The sequence below is a fragment of the Nyctibius grandis genome, chromosome 5, assembly GCF_013368605.1.
Source record: "Nyctibius grandis isolate bNycGra1 chromosome 5, bNycGra1.pri, whole genome shotgun sequence".
Classification (NCBI taxonomy): Eukaryota; Metazoa; Chordata; class Aves; order Nyctibiiformes; family Nyctibiidae; genus Nyctibius; species Nyctibius grandis.
The window spans coordinates 8,262,495-8,278,715 of record NC_090662.1 but is presented as its reverse complement, the minus strand read 5'-3'; the positions used below and the strand labels follow the sequence as shown (position 1 = coordinate 8,278,715).

The window sequence follows — 16,221 nt, the reverse complement described above, 5'->3', positions numbered from 1 at the left end:
TCGGCTCCCCACACCTCACCACAGTCCAGGACACCCAGGACATGAGTGACCAAGCCAGAAACACTCCCCTATGTTTCATTCACAAAAAACCCTCCCTTCTTTATCAGGAGCCTCTGGCATTTTTCAGATGCTCTCACACTGCTCCTACCTCCTGCTGTGTGCAAACTCCACTGCACCGGCCCCACGGTCAATAAAAATGGTAAAAACCTTCTTCAGACTCACACGGCTGAAACGGATGCAGATCCCTGGGCCTCTTCTCCTCCAGGCTCAGCTTAATTAAAGAGCAGCCAGCAAACCACAAGTGTGCTCACAAAAGAAGCTTGCGTCTGAAGGGCTTTGACTGCAGCTCTTTGTAACTAGTCACAAACATCTGGTGCCTGGCAAGCTTGCCTGCCTCTTGGAAGGGGTTTCCAATGAGAAAATTCTTGTAGCTTGCACCTGAATTCTCCGCAGCGCACCGTGCAGCACTCGGATCTCTCCCCCGGCTCCTCTTCTAAGCTGCCAGCTTTGCAGAAAAGCCATTTCTGGCACTGGTTTCCCCACCATAGCCTCCTCACTCACCTCAACGCATTTTGAACATTACACATGGTCCGATGGGGAACAACTATTCCCTTGAACGTCTCCAGGTTGATGAGCAGTCTTGCAAATTCAAGTGATAGTGTTGGTTCCAGTTTTATTGGCACAATGAAACAGAGCCCGTGGTGGGGACAGTCTCCCCAGAAGACAAGGGAATAAGGGTAATTCTTTTCTCCTCTCTTAGTAGCCCCTTTCCCTTTTACATGCATGCATGAGTGTGCAGCAGTGCTCAAAAGCCAGTCTCAGGGAGACTTCCTTAAGTATCTATTGAAGATTAAATGATCTCATGTGCAGCCTGTAATGATGGCCACTACCAAAAATTGTTCCCATCTGAAAGCTGCCCAGTGCTGCATGATCCAAAATGGGCTGCTGACCTCAGAAGAGATCCCAACAGGCAAACCACCACATCACAGAAACTCACCCCACCGCAAGCACCACTAATTGTCCCCTTGTCTGCAGGCTCCGAGTGAAGGCAGCAACTAGAGGGCAGGGAACTGTGCTCTCAGCTTGTATTACCGAGTGACTTTCTCCTAAGCCTCATTTCCAGCATGTTTGGGGAGATGCTGTCCCAGTCCCTGCTGTGAGGTACCTTTTGTCTGGCAAAAGTCACTATGCCCCTAATACAACTCCAGAAAAAGCCCATACAAATTGTCCCACTCACAAGGGCCGTTGGATTCGGCCCTGCAAATTAACCAAAGACAATCATAAGCCAAATAACCCAAAACCAGACCCAGACTCAGTGTAGGAAGAGGCAAACCTGCCATGAACATGGATGCTTTGGCTCAAACTAGCCCCCAAACCAGCACACATCTGTTGTCACTGCATTTCTGCAATACTCTCTTGAAATTATGACCAGCTCCCTGCTGTAGCTCGTATTCCCCAGTGAAGGTTGCAAGCACCAGCGTGGTAAAAGGATCTTGATGGGTAAAAATTACGCTTCCATTTAAGAAGACCCACTAATGGCACCTTGTGCATCTGTCACTGAATTAACAACATCAATTTGAAAGCGTACGTAAGCTGGGCAACTGGTGAAGGGAACAGCTTGCTTACGTTAGGAGGTCTGGCTGAAGGGAGACCTTAGGCTTTGTTTCTCTTGAGGGGTTGTGATCAACTCACAGGAAAGTGGCTGCTTTCTTGTGGGTATTCACATTTTTGTAGATTGGATTCCTTATGTATAGGAAGGGTGAGAGCTCTCAGATCAACGTGGGCAAAAGGAGTGGGAGGCTGCAGAATAATATTTAAGGAGCAAAGGGAGAGCAGTTACAGCAATGGTAAAACTCATGTGTATGTTCTGGAGAGAAGGGCTATGGAAAAAGACACGAACTCAGGTTGTGGGGTCACTTAAACCCCCTCCCTCCCAAGAGCCTGGATTTGCCTCCTTCCACACCCTGCCAAGGAAAACAAAGAAACTAAATATAAAAATGCAGCGATCTGGAGAGCTACTCCGGTGCCCAAAACGTAGGTGTCTAATGCCGTTTTAGGCACTGCTGGGGATCCAAGACATCTGCGTGGGGCTGGCAGATACGGCACCGGCCCTACGGCAGGCTCCCTCCCTCCTGGGGCGGCAGCCGGGGGCCAGGCAGGGTACCCCAGGGCACGGAAAATGGCACTCAACGCCTACGTTTGGGCGTCCGAACAGCTCCCCCAGAGCCCTCTGTGTTTGGACAGTTGGAGTTAATCATCGGAGGGAAACGGAGCTGCAGTTAATGAACGGAGCACTGTGAGGTTTGGGAGCAGAGAGGATAAAATGGGGAAAGGATTGGAGCGCAGGGGACAGGCAGGCAGAGTCCGAGGGAGGAGGATGGGGAGGAGAGCATCCGAGGAGAGCAGCTGCCAACAGCTCAGAAAAGGGTTTCAAATTCCTTCTGCACCACATCGAAGTTTAGTCATAAATGACAACGGGGGACCCGGGGACAGAGGGATGTTTTCTGAAGGGTGTGATCTGCTGGTTTTTTAGACTCTTATGTGTTCCACATGCCTGAGCGCCTCCCAAACACGTCCTCTGCACATGCCATGCGGCACGGCCGCGTTATCCTCCCCGCCTTGCGGACGGGCATCTGGAAGCACAGAGGGGTGTTTTCAGCAGCCCACATGGCAATCTCAGGCTTGACCCCGGTTGTTGTCAGTGGCAGTTTAGGCCCCAAACTTCCTTTTCGTGCCTTTGAAGTCTGGCTGCAGCGCTGGGCGCTTGCAGGGGAGACAGACTGGACGTTCAGACCTCAGCTCCCAGCTTAATCCTTTCACCCCATGTCTGTCCTCCCTCGGTGGGTAAAATAGGGGGTATTTCTGTGCTTTGTTTGGTGATTACAACTTATATGCAGCGATTAATTTTTCCAGTGGAGGAATAAAATAATCCTCTAAGGACAGTGTAATCCAGCCCTTCAAGCTTCCCATCCCTCCTGGCCCCCTTCTTCCCCTGCCCTCCTGCCATACGGACAGCCCCCGAGTACAGGGCAGCTCAGTGCCCTCCTTACCCCATCGTTCCTTCCTAACACCCCATTATAGAAAGAAAGAAAACAACAAAAAAACCCTGCAAAAAAAACCCAGCTCTTGGTTGGAAACTTTTGCAAACACAAGTATTTTCAATTTCGCTGTCCCTGAAGTATTAGTGAGGAGAAAATGTTTGGGTCTTCACTGTAGCTGTTTTATTTGCTAGATTTCACCGCCACCAGCAGCTTAATCAGTGCAAATCAAATTATGCCTCCTGTTTACTTATCTCCAGAGCACTGACACTGGCAAGCAGCTTATCTCGGCGTGGCAGGAGCCAGCGCCTTCCTTGGGGGTAGCACAGGAACTCCACAGAAGCTGCTTGTAGTGGGAGAGGGAGTATAAATCACGGAAAGCTCCGCTGGCTCTGCTCCCCGGCAGCGAGGTTACTGGCTAGGGGCAGCGCTGGGAAGCCGAAGTGCGAGATGCCCAGGGGTGGAAGCTGCCTCCTCCCTGGGGATGAGTAGCCTGGAAGCCAGGGTTTGGGTTTTGGCTTACTCATGGGTAAAGAGGAGGCATCGGCGGACCTGTTCGCGGTGGTGACGGTGTGGTGGTTGCAGAGCTGACACGGCGTTTGCAGTCACCGCGTCCTTCGTGCTGCGTCTGTGGTCAGTCCTCCCTCCTGCCTGGGAGACAAGGGTTGCTTCCCAGCAGAGGTGTGGGTACAGGGACTGCGTGAGCACGTCCCACCGCCCAGAAGCACGTACCCTCAGCGGGCAGGCAGAGACCCCAGGGCTGGCTCACGGTGACTCCGGGGTGAGGGCACGCAGCCAGCACCCAGGAGAGCTGCGTGTTAACTCCTGTGACCGCTTCACGCCTCAGTTTCCCCCCGCTGGCTTTGCCTGCGTGCTGCTTTGAGATGCCCCGATGGGGCAGCCTGTAAAATGAAGGCAGGAATATGGGAATATGACTTGCTTCTCGCTGCGTTTTGCACCGCCGGGAGCACGCTGGAGCCCTGGGCATCGCCAACACGAGTGCTGCGGAACCGAGGACACATAAACCGACTCCGCTCGGCTGATGCTCCGGCGAGTTTTACATTGTTCGCGGGGGTGAAAGCAGAGCTGGGTGTCGCAGTTCAGCAGAGGGGTACAAGTCGCTTTCGTGGCAGTCTCACCTACCCAGCCAGGCCAACTTCGCCCCTCCGACGTCTGCGCTGCACCCCTTGCCCGAGGGAAAGGCCGTTGTGCCAGCGGCCGGGACACACCAGCTACCGACCCTCGAAGGACAAAGCAGCCGAACCCGCCTGTCCCGTGTTTTGCGTGCGTTTTAACCCTACTTCGCCCTGCAAAGTGAAACCGGCGCCTTTCCCCGCCTCCCCCGGCACCGAGCCCGCCGCGGGCACCGGGAAGGAGCCGCCCGCCCCCGGCGCTGCCCCGCGGCTGCTGGGCGGGGGGCGGGCGGGACGCGGGGCCGGCCGGGGCGGGGCGGAGCGGGGCAGCCCGGCCGCGGCGGCGGGGCGGGCAGGGCTGGGCCGGGGATTGCGCGGAGCCGCCTCACCCCCTTCTTCTCCCCGCAGATCTTCCAATGGAGGCAGCTGGAGAACCTCTATTTCCGCGAGAAGAAGTTCTCGGTGGAGGTGCACGACCCGCGCAGGTGAGAACCGAGCCGAGCCGGGCTGAGCCGTGCCGAGCCGGGCTGAGCCGTGCCGAGCCGGGCTGAGCCATGCCGAGCCAGGTTTTGCAGCGCCGAGCCGGGCTGAGCCATGCCGAGCCGGGCTTTGCAGTGCCGAGCCGGGTCGTGGCGAGCCGCGCTCCCCCCGCCGCTGTTCGGGGCTTGCTGCGCTTGGTAGCTGGGGAGCCCCTAAGCAAGGGGCAGCGGGTACCGAGCCGGGGGCTGCTGCTTCCTTCCAGCGGGACATTTTGGGTTCGAGTGGGTGTTTTTGAGGATGTGTTTCCCCTCGGCTCTTAGCGGTATTTTGTTTTCCTTCCCTCTGTTTTGGCACCTTCTGCCCCCCCGTGCCCCAGCTGCGGTGCCATCAACCCCCGTAGGTGGAAGGGGGGTTGCCTTGTCCCCGTGTTGCACTTGGAGCCTGGAGCTGGGCGCCAGATTTTGTACTCACATGCTTCCTTGTAAATAAATATTCAGTAGTGCAACTGAAAGGAATGGCACAGCACCAGAGGTTTACCGGCAGTCTGGATGAAAGCCCATCAGTCTTTTTGGCACAGGAGTCTTTCTTTTCTTACTTTAGAGACCTAACGTGGGAGAGAGTGAGTTCAAGTGACTGTGCTGCATCTAATCAGTGCATTCTGCACCCCTTGCTCGCTTGCTTTAGTGGATGGTTACTGCAGGCAGTGACCAGTGTGCATATTGCTCTGTAAGTTGTTCTCGCTAAAAGCAATGCCCCACTTGCAAAGTGAGTATGAATATGGCTGATGGAAGCCAGCTCTTCCCAGACTGATTTGATGTGCTGCTGGTAGTAGCGTGTTTTGCTGATCGCTCAGCTGTGATCCTGTTTCACCTGTTTCCCGCGCCTATCTGTGTACTAATATATGTATTTTTATTAGGGGAATTTTGCATGCAGTTTCTGTGCGTATTTGCCCTGAGATGAACATGGTCACAACAATACAACGGCGCCTGTCTCCACAGGCGCATTTTGTTAAAGCGAAAACTGAGTAGAGCAGCTCATACCATTCTGCAGCTCCAGGTCAGCAGAGCCTTGAAGCATCTGCTTAATATTAAGCATGTAAATAGTCGCATGAAATCTAGCAGAGCAAATTCCCAAAGTTGAGAATACACTCGGAGATCTTCCAGAAGGGAGCTGGGGGTGGTGTGCTCCTTCCCCCACCGAGCCCCGGCAGCGGGCAAGGCGTCAGAAACGTGTGCTGCAAGCAACCAGCAGCGAGAAGCCCCTGAACGCCCAGACTGGCCGTTTCCTGTAAGCAGCGATGGCAAGAAAAGAAAGCAAATAGCTCTGGGACATTAAAATCATGATGATATTTGCAACTCAATGTCATGCATGAAATATGACCAAACAGAGGAACCTCTTCTGTCTTATTTATATTTAGATGATAGGAATTACTGACACAGGAGAGCTGCTGGGTTTTATTCCATTGTGCTGTTTCTCTGAATCAACACCAGGAGAACAAAACCCTGTCCCAGGTTGTCAGCCTGGTACTTTCTCACTACAAGGGAATTCATTTGGTTAATTTTTGTACCCAGAGAGTACCACCATCCAGGTCAAAACGGTACACTGGCTGTAAAGCAGCAAGGCACGTTGCAGTGGCGTGGTGGGAACACAGCTTGGCCAAGTGGGATGGACTCCTGCGAGGAGTTGTTCGGTGTGTGGAGGCGGAGGAGTAGCCAACACAGTGCTCTCTCCGCATTCCTCTCTGTGTAGCCAAACCAGAGCCTGAGTCAGCGAAGCCACACTCGAGGGAGGGCAAGCGCGGCTCCATGGTTGTGGCCAGGGCTGGGCAGCACAATGTATGTTTTTAAACCCAGCCTCTGCCCGTGGCTTCCTGTCTCGAACAAGCCATTTAACCTTTCTTCATCGTAGTTTCTTATCCCATAGAAGAGGGAAATGATACATTTTAGGGGGTGTCAACAGGGTTAGTTCCATAGCGCATGTGGCATGCGTGGAGGGAAGTTACGGAAAAAACACCCATGGGCCATCTCTTACAGGTCCTCAAAAGACAGCTGTGAAAAGCAAGTCCACAGCTCGGACCAGCTAAGTCTGCAGACTTTCTAACGGGGTCTGCAGTTTTTATGGGAAACATGTACAGATCCCAACAAGAAAAAAACTGGAAATCACTGCTTTTAAGATGAGAAGATGAACGGCTTGCAGAGTATGTTTCTGAGAGTTCAAAACGAGTCACTGCGTTTGAACTGAATGGGGTGACACCAGAATTAAGGTTCAAGCCCACGTTTAAGTGCCTTAATGCTTAAGAGCCTTATATGCCAATGTGCTGCGGTGGTTTGTGTCCCTTAAACCAACACAAAGCATCCAGAGTCAAATCCCCTCTCCAGCCTCAACTGAGCACCTCCCAGCACAGCCTTCACTCCCTGTCCAGCGACAGGGATGAGGCAGCCCAGCACCCATCCTCATTAGGACCATCAGCTACCATTCTGTTGCATCCATGGAGAGAGTTTTCTCACAAGAACAATACTCATAATGGGACAAGGTCTTCTGCTCCAGCTGCTTGGAGAGGGCTCAGCACAGGGTAACGCTGAAACATGAGATCCCAGTTGTCTCAGACCTTGTTTCCATTGGCCGCGGCTGTTTTCTCAGAGAAATTTCACTCCAATTTGTAGCTTCACAATTTGACTTTTAACACATTTTGCAGCACTGAAAAGGCCCTGACAGAAGAGCTGTCAGCCCTCTCCCAGGCTGAACCTGGCCAACAGTTCCCATTTCACTGCAGAGTTTTGCTTTTCTTTCATTCTTGGCTCTATCACAACTTTCTTTGACCATGTGCCTCCCCTCCCCACGTTCACCTCCAATTCTGGACAGGGCAGTAGCCCACAGGCACCAAAGGAGAGGTGGCCAGTGCAGATACAGGAGGGGAACCATTGCCTTAACAGACTTGAGCACTTCTGAGTGCTGGGAAAAAAGTCGACCATCCCTTGCACTGCACAGTAGAGCTCCTGGACTGTCCTGCAGTGTCACCTCCACATCGGCATCGCACAGGGTGTCTGCTGGCTAGGGGCTGTGGCAGCCCCTCTAGCACACCCTGCCCCCAGGCTGGCTCTTGCATGGGCCTCTCTTCACCATCCACGTCCCTACATGAAAGGCTATAACAAAAGTGCCACGTTTCTGAGCTAGCCTGAGTACCAGTGCTCACATTCATTTCATAATTTTACTCCACTACAAGACTGTTAGCAGACTGGAGAGGAGGACCTCATTTATCCGGGACTCTGTAGATTGGTGGCTTAGTTTACTCCAGCCAGTGCTACATCCCTGCAGGGGGTGGGTTCTGCAGAGCAGGACGCTGCGGGCCTGGGTGTGCTGGTGTGCTGGTGTCAGGGGCTCTGCTGGTGGGGTTAGAGTTGAGGGGAGGAATACTCAAGCAGTTTTGTACAGCTGTGAAAGCACGGGGAAACCTAACCTGTGTTTTTTGGTATTCGAGGACAATTGGGAGTCCCAGAGAGGAAACATTTAGCTCTTATTTTTCCTGTTTTTATATTCACTCAGCTAATCGCTGAGTTACATTCTTCTCTACAGGGTACTAGGCAGCCCTCTCTGAGCCTCACAGCTCCCCTTTCCCATACCACGTGGCAAGTCCTGCTACATCTGTTTACAAGTGAGGAAATCATGGTATCTGAAGAGTTTCTCCCACATTCATAGAATCATAGAATGGTTTGGGTTGGAAGGGACCTTAAAGATCATCTAGTTCCAACCCCCCTGCCATGGGCAGGGACACCTTCCACTAGACCAGGTTGCTCAAAGCCTCATCCAGCCTGGCCTTAAACACTGCCAGGGAGGGGGCAGCCACAGCTTCTCTGGGCAAAAAGAGCTGCATTCTTTAAAGCAGCCATTGATCCTGTGGATCTTTAGTTGTCACCTGGGTCCTGATATTTGAGAGACACAGTCCAAAGCCAGAGGTAGGGGAGGGTGTGAGGACTTGGCCTCAGGTGTCTCAGCATGTGATGAGACGCGGAGGATTCACACATGTTTTGGCATTGGTGACTCCCCTGGGACACGTAGCAGGTCAGCATCAGCTCAGCCAAACCCAGGAGTACAGTCTGAACTGGACAAACTGGATAATCTTTACTCCTAGTCCTCTGGAGCTTGCTAACTTGAGGAATTATTTAAAGTAAATGCTCTCCTGGCTTGATAATCTATTTATTGCTGTTCTCTAAGCACTTTTTTCCCATCAGCACAAGGATGTGCACAGTAAGGACAGCAGCTGTTACTATGAGGTCTGTGATAGGTTCTGCAACAGAAAACAATCCAAGGAAACGTTGGTATAACCCCAGTTCATTATTTTCTCCTCTCCAGGGCATCTGTGACCAGAAGGACTTTTGGGCATAGTGGCATCGCTGTGCATACGTGGTATGCCTGTCCAGCACTAATAAAGTCTATCTGGGCTATGGCCATTAGTCAACATCAGTTCTACCTGGACAGAAAGCAAAGCAAGGTAAGCATGTTGGAGGTGGGAGGTGCATGTTGCAGTGGCTGAGTCCTTCTCACTCCCCACAGCCCCAGCAAGGTCAAGTCCAGATGGTGGGTCCTTTCCACTTGAGATCAAAACCAGGCAAATTGACTCAAAATATCTACTGGCTTTGGCCAGATTGAGGGAATTTGTATCGAATTCATGTCTATGGGAGTGAGCATTGAGGGAAAGGTTGTACTGAACTGTGGCCAAATTGGAGGAGCCAAAGTTTGCAAGCAGATAGGGTCATGTCCCTGTCTGGATGGTTTCCACATGTCTTCTGGTTCTTGAACTCTGTCATAAAGTTAGGGCAGCTTCCAATAACTGAGTTCAAGGTAGCTTCACACTCTACACCTGTTTCTGAATCCTTCTTGCTGTCCATTGTTTTTTACTATCGTATTTTTCTAGAAATGAGGGGTAGGGATATTATTTCTCTCTCCAGACAGAATCTCACAACAGAAGGAGGGGGACAGGATGCTGACAGCCTGGCCTTACAAGGAACTGTCTTGATCTGGTGCTGCACAAAGGGCCACTCAATACACAAAAGAAACCACCTTGAAAGCAGAGGAGTATGTGTTCTTCTAATTCCTTTCATCAACAGTAATTTTAGGCATACCCAGAGCAGCAGGAGATCGCTTTGATCGCTTTGAGATCACTTTGAGACAGAAGAGAGACTTCTCATGCAGACACCCCTCTCCATATGGGCATGCTGGTGTAAAACATTACAGAGAAGATAGAGTCTGTACTGAGTGGGTACCCTCTTATACAGCTGCCTGCAGTGCCTCCCATCTCTGGAGAGATTGCAGGGATGTGCAGGGTGATACTCCTCCAAATGGCTGAACAATCTTAACGTCTTGCTGAAAGCACTGCCCTCATTTTCAGGCAGGTGCTGCTCCCTCCCTTGCACAGGCCCTGGCCCTATCAGGTCCCTTCATGAGCCCGTTCAGCCCCCTAAACTGGCAGAAAAATATTTCTTTTTCCTGTTTTTCTTTGCTGTGTTATTTTTCTGCCAGTTAAATGAATTGAATTGGCTTGCTGAGATTACGTGAAGGGCCATCAGTGTGCCCAGCTCACTCTAAACCCTTCTGACATTGCTTTCCCCATCATGATCTCTGTGACTTCGTTGTGGAGTGGGTAGGACTTTTGGATGCCTTGGGCAGAACACATGGTTACACCCATTTTGGCCATGTCCCATTTAATACAAAAAACCAGGATTCATTTTAGTTGCTGTGAGCTGCATTGAATTTAGGGGCGTAGATAACTTCCCACCCCTGCCTAAGTGCCAGCTGTGTATATGGACAAAACTGCACGCTCACTCGATACCAGGTAATGCTTTCCTGTCCCCCTCCTTGGCTTAGCAACACCAGGGCAATGCATAGCCCTCTCTGTTTTGCTCTCAGCAAAAACAACTCAGCAAACAAACAGAAGTTTATTTTTTTTACTTTTAGATAGATGGATTTGCTGATCTAGCTGCAAGGTATTTAGGTCACAAGCAACCAACAAACAAAAGGAGAATCGCTCCTTCTCCCATTTCTTTGGTAAGAAACTGGGTCTCTTAAATGCCCAGGACTTCCCTTCAGTGACTTCTTTTGTTGTTGGCAGATTGTGTTTCAATCTGATCTCCTCTCTCTCACACTCCTACAGACAGCACCACCCACCAGCCCTCGTTTGTCAACCTGTCACGTCTGTGACTATGTCAGTGTGCCTTGTCACAATAATCCCAGTGGTCGTGCTGAGGCTTTGAAGTTAAGGCATACAAATATTTTTGTCCCTTTCTCTTAAGGGAGCTGGTATTTTAGTCTGTTGTCCTCATCTTTGATGTGACACTGTCAAAACTGATAGATCCATCAATTTTAATTGATCTGTTCAATTCATCCTGCTGGTCGCTTCAGGACACTGCACCCATGTGCGCTTTGCTTTTGAAAACCAGTAAAACATATGCCAGAGTGGGGCGATGTGAAATGTCTTCGTTTCAGCTCTCAGGGGCTTAGACAAACATTTATTTGACTTTCAAGTCGCATGGGTTCGCATCCCCTTAAGTCTCAGTCCCCACTTCAGTTGAATCCCCAACTTCAAAGCTTAACTTAGATACTCTCTCCTTTCATGTCCAAACTTGGCATTTCTTATCGTTTTGATGAAAGAAAAATAAAAACAAACTTAGAAGAAAAAGCCTGCTGAGCTCACTGCAACTGAGCCTTCACTCCAGTGATGTAGATAAGATGGCAGGAGATACGACATAGTGATAAAGCAAGCTTGAACTCCATGCTCCTCACATAACTGAGCACCAGTTGGATCTGGACCTTCTGCACAGGTCCACTGGAAAACCCCCTTCGCTTTTAAAAAGAAATAAAATCAGCTTGCCTGGATTTTGACCCTTTTGCAAGGAAGCGAGGTCCCAGCCTTCTTTGCAGCCTCACTCCATGTTGAACTCCTGCCAGCTCGCCCAGTTCCCAGCGTCTTACTCCCTGCTGATCTGTCTCTCTCTCCCTGCAATCGAAGCGTAACGTGGAGGCTGAAAAGATCCCCAGCTTTCCGAGTGAACATGTCAGTGTGCAGAACTCCAGTCAGCTTCCCTTTTTTTCAGGAGACAGATGCAGCAGGACTTCAGGGCATGTCTTTGTTGACTGCACTGACTCAATCAAGCGCTTGGCCTAGAAGCCTTGAGAAGTCCCTATTTGTGGGAATTTCCAACAGCACGTTCCTCCAAGCACAAGGTTTTTTTGGCTGAATGAACTGGTAGAAAATAGGCCAAGGGTTTCAGAAAATCACCTGCAGCAAAGCCCATCACTGTGCAAGCAAGAGGGATAAATCCATCCCTAGTGTCCATCTACTCTTGCATTACACTGATGGATTTTTCTTCACACTCTGACCCTGTCAGAACAGCACTGGGGATCAGTTTGGCCCCATGCTTTGAAATGACTCATGAATGAGCCAGTCTCCCTCCATGTAAATGAGACTTGGCAGATCTGCGCTAAGTGCTTTAAAATTTTTGAGCCTGGAGGGACTGCAGGGCCCGAGGGAGCGCTAATGGGATGTAATCTAGCTTTCCACTATCGTGCTGTCAGTACAGAGTCTAGCCCAGGCCTCGCGCTGGCTGCTGCTCAGTGGCCTGTATTAAATGAGCTGTTGGTCTGATTCCTGCCGTTGATGAGTGGCTGTCCAAAGCACAAGACCACCCGATGCTGATTGGCATTGCTGTAGGCAGCAGGGGCTGAGCAGCATGGAAAATTAACCCCATTCCTTTCAGGAGATGCTCCATCCCCACTGTTTAGTGCAGGGCACCGTTAGAACAACTGCGATCAGTTCTAAAACTTTCTCCTATGGCTTCAGCAGGTTTGGATTGCACCCTTTGTGGGGTGCACTCTGCCCTGCTGATCCCCTATCTGCTCTCTTCTGGTTTGTTTTTTCTCTCTCTTGGCTCTGGGGATGCCAGGCTTTGGTCTTACATCATTTTTCAATTTGCCCTGTGTAGGGCACACTTCCAGCCACTGCTGGCTTGGCACGCTGGCCAGGACCACAACAGCATCCAGCTGCATTGCCTTCGCTCAGCATTTTAGTCGGTGCCTAGTCAAACAGGTAGGGCCAGAGCGTGCTCTAATTTGCCGTCTGAATATGAGTGGAAATAAACTGCAGGGCTTCTTGCTGTAACTATCCTACAAATACAGGAAAACCACTGCCTCGCAGGGTAGGAGGGCAGGACCTGTCTGTGCAGATGTGGGGCTTGTACCTTTCCTAGACATCCACTGCAAGGACTCAGTATATGGGGTTAGGCAGATACTGGGTTTGCCCAGTATGGCTGTTCCTGGGGTTATACAAGGTATACATAACCCTACATGTATGTAGGGTCATACAGCATATATACACCTGCAGGGGATAAATCACCAGGACAGCAGCAGTCTCAAGACTTGTTACCTCCAAAGATCTGGCATTGCAGCAAGACAGCAGCTCATGCTCAGGCTCCTTATCCAGACTTCAGTAGCAGGAAACCTAATTAGATAAAAGCAGTGACTTTCGTCTTCACTTGGAACTAACCTTCCAGAGCTATTTGGAGAACATGTTTCACAGACCTTGTTTCTGAACAGAAACATCAGATCCAAGAAGCTAAAAGAGGGCTATCCTTCTCCTGGGGCTGATTTTGGGGAGGAGCTGCTGGAAATTAGGGGTGTCTAACTGGTTGTAGCATTAGTTTAAGAGGGTCAGTACCAGTTGCCTGATCTGCTGACATCTTAGCAGGTAGTTCAGCCTCTGCACTCAAATGAGTGAGTGCACATGCCCTATTCTTAGGGTTGTTGTGGAAATAAGCTTGTGAGGCATTTGGGTACCTCTGCGTGGTAATGATGGAGCCTATAAATACCCAAGAATATTAAATTATGATAATACTTCTGAGGGTGTTTTCAGTGTAAGTGTTTTCAGTGCTGCCTTCATTTGCAGTCTTAAATTAATCTTAAAAATACAGTGTGCGACAGGGAGATATTTTACTTCCCTTATTATTTCACTGATGTGCAAACAGAGGCAGGGGATCACTAAGAACTTAACTTTAAGTGTCTTACCCAAAGCCCCACAGCAAATCAGTAAGAGAGCTAAGAGTGAAGCTCAGTGCGGTGAGCATTCAGCCATCAATTCAGCCTTAGTTCTTGTTAAAATGATTTCTGCTTCCTGAGGATGTGAAAGAACACTCAAAATCCCATCATGGCAAGCATTCCTTGTACCCCCATCTCATGTCAGTTCCAGTGGGAACAGATCACACCCTGGTATGTGGACATCAATCAGCTTCTGATTTGTTTGCAGTGTAATGATGTGCCCATCACCTGAACTGTATGACTATGGCTGAGAGACTCTTCTGGCCTCGAGGAGGTGCAGAGGTGAATGCTCAGGTGATCCTGAACTGAGGTTTCACCATCGTGTTGAACAAAAGTCTTTGTGCGGCTGGAGAGCCTCGGCACAATGTCCCAACAACTTTCTGGGTTCTGGCAAAAAGAAATTGCAGGTCAGTGGCCCTGCGAGGCCAGGCTAATTGAAGCTCAGCAGCACAGGACTTGTGAGATTTGGGCGGTGGGCTGAGCTCCAAGCTCCCTCCATCCATGACTGAGGAGCTCACATGAGGGTCAGCGAGCAAGAAGCCGATTTCCAGGTCGGAGATGAAATAGCAGTTATCTTCATGTGCCACACACAGCATGTTACAGACTGCGAGCTTCTTCCTGGTTGTCTGAGTTTCCTCCTCGTTAGCATGGCTTGTTACCTGAAGTGAATTCAACAACCGATACCTAAAATAGAGCTCAGAGCATAAGCATTCGTTCAGAAGAGGCAGGAGGACATTTTCAATGTGGACAGATTATTCCACAATGGCTTAATGAAAAGTTTCCTTATGTTTTTTTCTGAAGTGCTTGGAGATGACCCCAGTCAGAAATGAGATAGAGGAGCAGAGAGGTTTTGGGGTTGTTCTGGTGTGGTTCTGGTATTTTAAGGTGATCCTGAGGCTGTACTGGTCAGAAAACGGACTGAAAAATTCTTGTGGCCACCCAAGACACCCTCATATGTAGGGTTCTTCTTCCTGGTAGTACTAGGGATATAACTGAAGGGCCGTCCCCAGCAACTTTGATCAACGTTCTTGATCCTCTTGTTCATGTTAAGTGCCTACTAGAGGCTCTCGAGAATGGACTGGAGATAGATGGTGAGTTACTAACAGTGGGGTTTGTATTGCAGACGCAGGGCAGCCACTAAGACTGAGTGAGCCCAGCCCTGCAAGCAGCCACTGTGCTCATTCCATTGCTCTGTGCCGCTAAGCCCATTGTCCTGAACATTTTCCACCTTTGTTAGCTCTGTAGGCATAACCACAACTGAGCTCACTGCTCAACGAAGGGAAAGTTCTGGAGTTATCTCACCTGAACTTTCTGGGCATCTTGTTGTCTCAAATCTTTCCATAACCAGTGGAGAAAGGATGACATTTTAGGAAGTCAACTCATTCCCTCCTAAGATAGGAGGAGGACTAGATGATTGTTGTAGGTCCCCTGGAGATGCCTAGATTGTTGGCATTTGGTGGTGTACAATGGGTGACTCCTTGCCCTAGTGTGGCCAGCTACGGAGCTGGGGCTGGCTGTTGTTCATTACTGGAATAATGTTAATGCTTTGAAAAGGTCCCTCACAGCAGGGACATTGCACACAGCTTGTTAGTCTGGACCATAACCTGAACATGTTTTCCTACCCGTATTTTCTTCCAGCTTCTCATGATAACCCATTTAAGCCGTGTCCTCACTGTGACTTGGTCTAAAGCTCACTGCAGATTTGGAAAGGCCCCTCCTGGCTTCCTTTAGGTGCTAGAGATGGTCTTTATCCTTTGGGCTTTGCAGTTTATTATGTTGGCATTTCTGAAGGTTTCTTATTGTATGTGGTAACACAGTGACTCCATACATAGTTTGTTTAAAAAGGAAAAATGTCCATGGCAAAGCAGAGAAAATAACAAACAACAGGAAGCAATGCCAGGATTGTACCCACTTAACAATGTAAAAAGTGCAGCAGTGAATACCATGCCAGATGGCTTCTGTTCTTGTAAAATAATCCAGGCTTGCTACAGAGCCCTGTTTCCTGCCATAGCAAAAGGACTCTTTCCTTCTATGAGCTTTAAAGGAGCACTAGATCATTACTAACTCCTGTGTCCATGTCCAGTCCAAGATTCATGCTGCAAGAAGCCTGAGTGAGATTGCGATTGACCTGACCGAAACAGGAACGCTCAAGACCTCAAAGCTGGCCAACATGGGGAGTAAAGGCAAAATTATCAGCGGCAGCAGTGGGAGTCTTCTGTCATCAGGTAGGTCCTTTATCCTGTAACTGGAGAGAATATGGTGGGAAGGGCCATGGCCGTGGTGTATAATGGGGAGCAGCCAGAAGCTACACTGCAGAAATGAAAGTCACTTCCCTTTAGCCTTTCTGTCTGTCCAGGTGTCAGTCTGTCTCTCAGCACATTGCCCCACAGACAGCACAGGCAGCAGCTTCCCCCTCTCTCATTACCACTGCTCGTTTCCTCTTTGGCCCCAGGATGTCATCTCCAGCCTCTCACTTTCCAGCTGGG

General features: G+C 50.1%; 1 protein-coding gene across 4 annotated transcripts in view; it reads left to right on the top strand.

Moving 5' to 3' along the window:
- FRMD4A (FERM domain containing 4A) overlaps positions 1–16,221 on the top strand; it is a 200,609-nt gene that overhangs the window by 152,964 nt on the left and 31,424 nt on the right. For all 4 annotated transcript variants that reach the window (XM_068400534.1, XM_068400537.1, XM_068400538.1 and 1 more), the window contains 3 exons: positions 4,580–4,656; positions 9,002–9,140; positions 15,819–15,960. In XM_068400534.1, coding sequence (XP_068256635.1) covers positions 4,580–4,656; positions 9,002–9,140; positions 15,819–15,960 — 358 coding nt within the window. The remainder of the gene's footprint in view (positions 1–4,579; positions 4,657–9,001; positions 9,141–15,818; positions 15,961–16,221) is intronic.